Consider the following 845-nt stretch of genomic DNA (forward strand, 5'->3'; position numbering starts at 1 on the left):
TGCAGTATTGAAAACATTGTAACAAAAAGGAAATGACACCCTAAACTGCACTTCACAGCCCACAGGACATCTTGGACCAGTTTGCTTTTTAATCTAGAGTTCACAGTCGTCCTACCCAACTCCTTTCTTCACCAACAATTTTTTTCCTTCCAGTCAGACAGGCAGATGAAAGAGGCGGCTGTGGCCTACACATTGTTAGCAGTTCTCCTTTCTTTTATGTGTAAAAGGATGGCACAGTCATGTAAACTTGATCTGACCTCTTTGTCTCTTAACAAAGCTAAACAGCTAAAAGAAGTAAAAGAAGAAGGCATTGCTTGTGGAATGTGCAGCGCATACTGGCAGCACATGCTTCATTACGACTTGCCTGCTTTCTTCTCCCGTTCAATAGTTTCTTTTGAAGGCAGTGGATTTTTCTCTTGCGTTTCTGTTTTCTTCAATTTCGATTTATCGGACTTCTCAATCTCAGCCACATTGGGTTTGTCAGACATGGTTGCAGAGGGAGCAGAGTGAGCTGCGAAGGAGAGAAATACGGTCTGCGATGGCTGATGAGTGCTCTCTTTCTCCCTTTCTCTTGGTTATTTTCAGCTGTGACTTAGGGATATTGGTACCCTCAGTGGGCACTGCCTCACCTGCCAGGGCAAGTGCTGCAGATGACTCTTAAACTCTGCCTTTGCATGTTTTTTTTTTTTTTTTTTGGCTTGTTTCTTTTCTTGTAGATGATGGCCATGCAGTAATCCTGAGATGAGAGCTGAAACCTTCAATTGGCTCAGAGTGGGTTTTCCAGAAATAGTCTTTGATGATGTGCTAGATGATGATAATTGAAGGCAGGAACATTCTATTTATAA

At 42.4% G+C, this 845-nt stretch overlaps 1 protein-coding gene across 1 annotated transcript; it reads right to left on the reverse strand.

The window, feature by feature from the left end:
- Positions 1–353: 353 nt before the first annotated feature.
- Positions 354–508, reverse strand: LOC105609988 (thymosin beta-4-like). The gene has a single exon (XM_042242742.2). It carries the CDS (start codon positions 486–488, stop codon positions 354–356), a length of 135 nt encoding a protein of 44 aa, XP_042098676.1. The 5' UTR covers positions 489–508.
- Between the last annotated feature and the right edge of the window lie 337 nt (positions 509–845).

The sequence above is a fragment of the Ovis aries genome, chromosome 2 (genome assembly GCF_016772045.2).
Source record: "Ovis aries strain OAR_USU_Benz2616 breed Rambouillet chromosome 2, ARS-UI_Ramb_v3.0, whole genome shotgun sequence".
Taxonomy (NCBI): domain Eukaryota; kingdom Metazoa; phylum Chordata; class Mammalia; order Artiodactyla; family Bovidae; genus Ovis; species Ovis aries.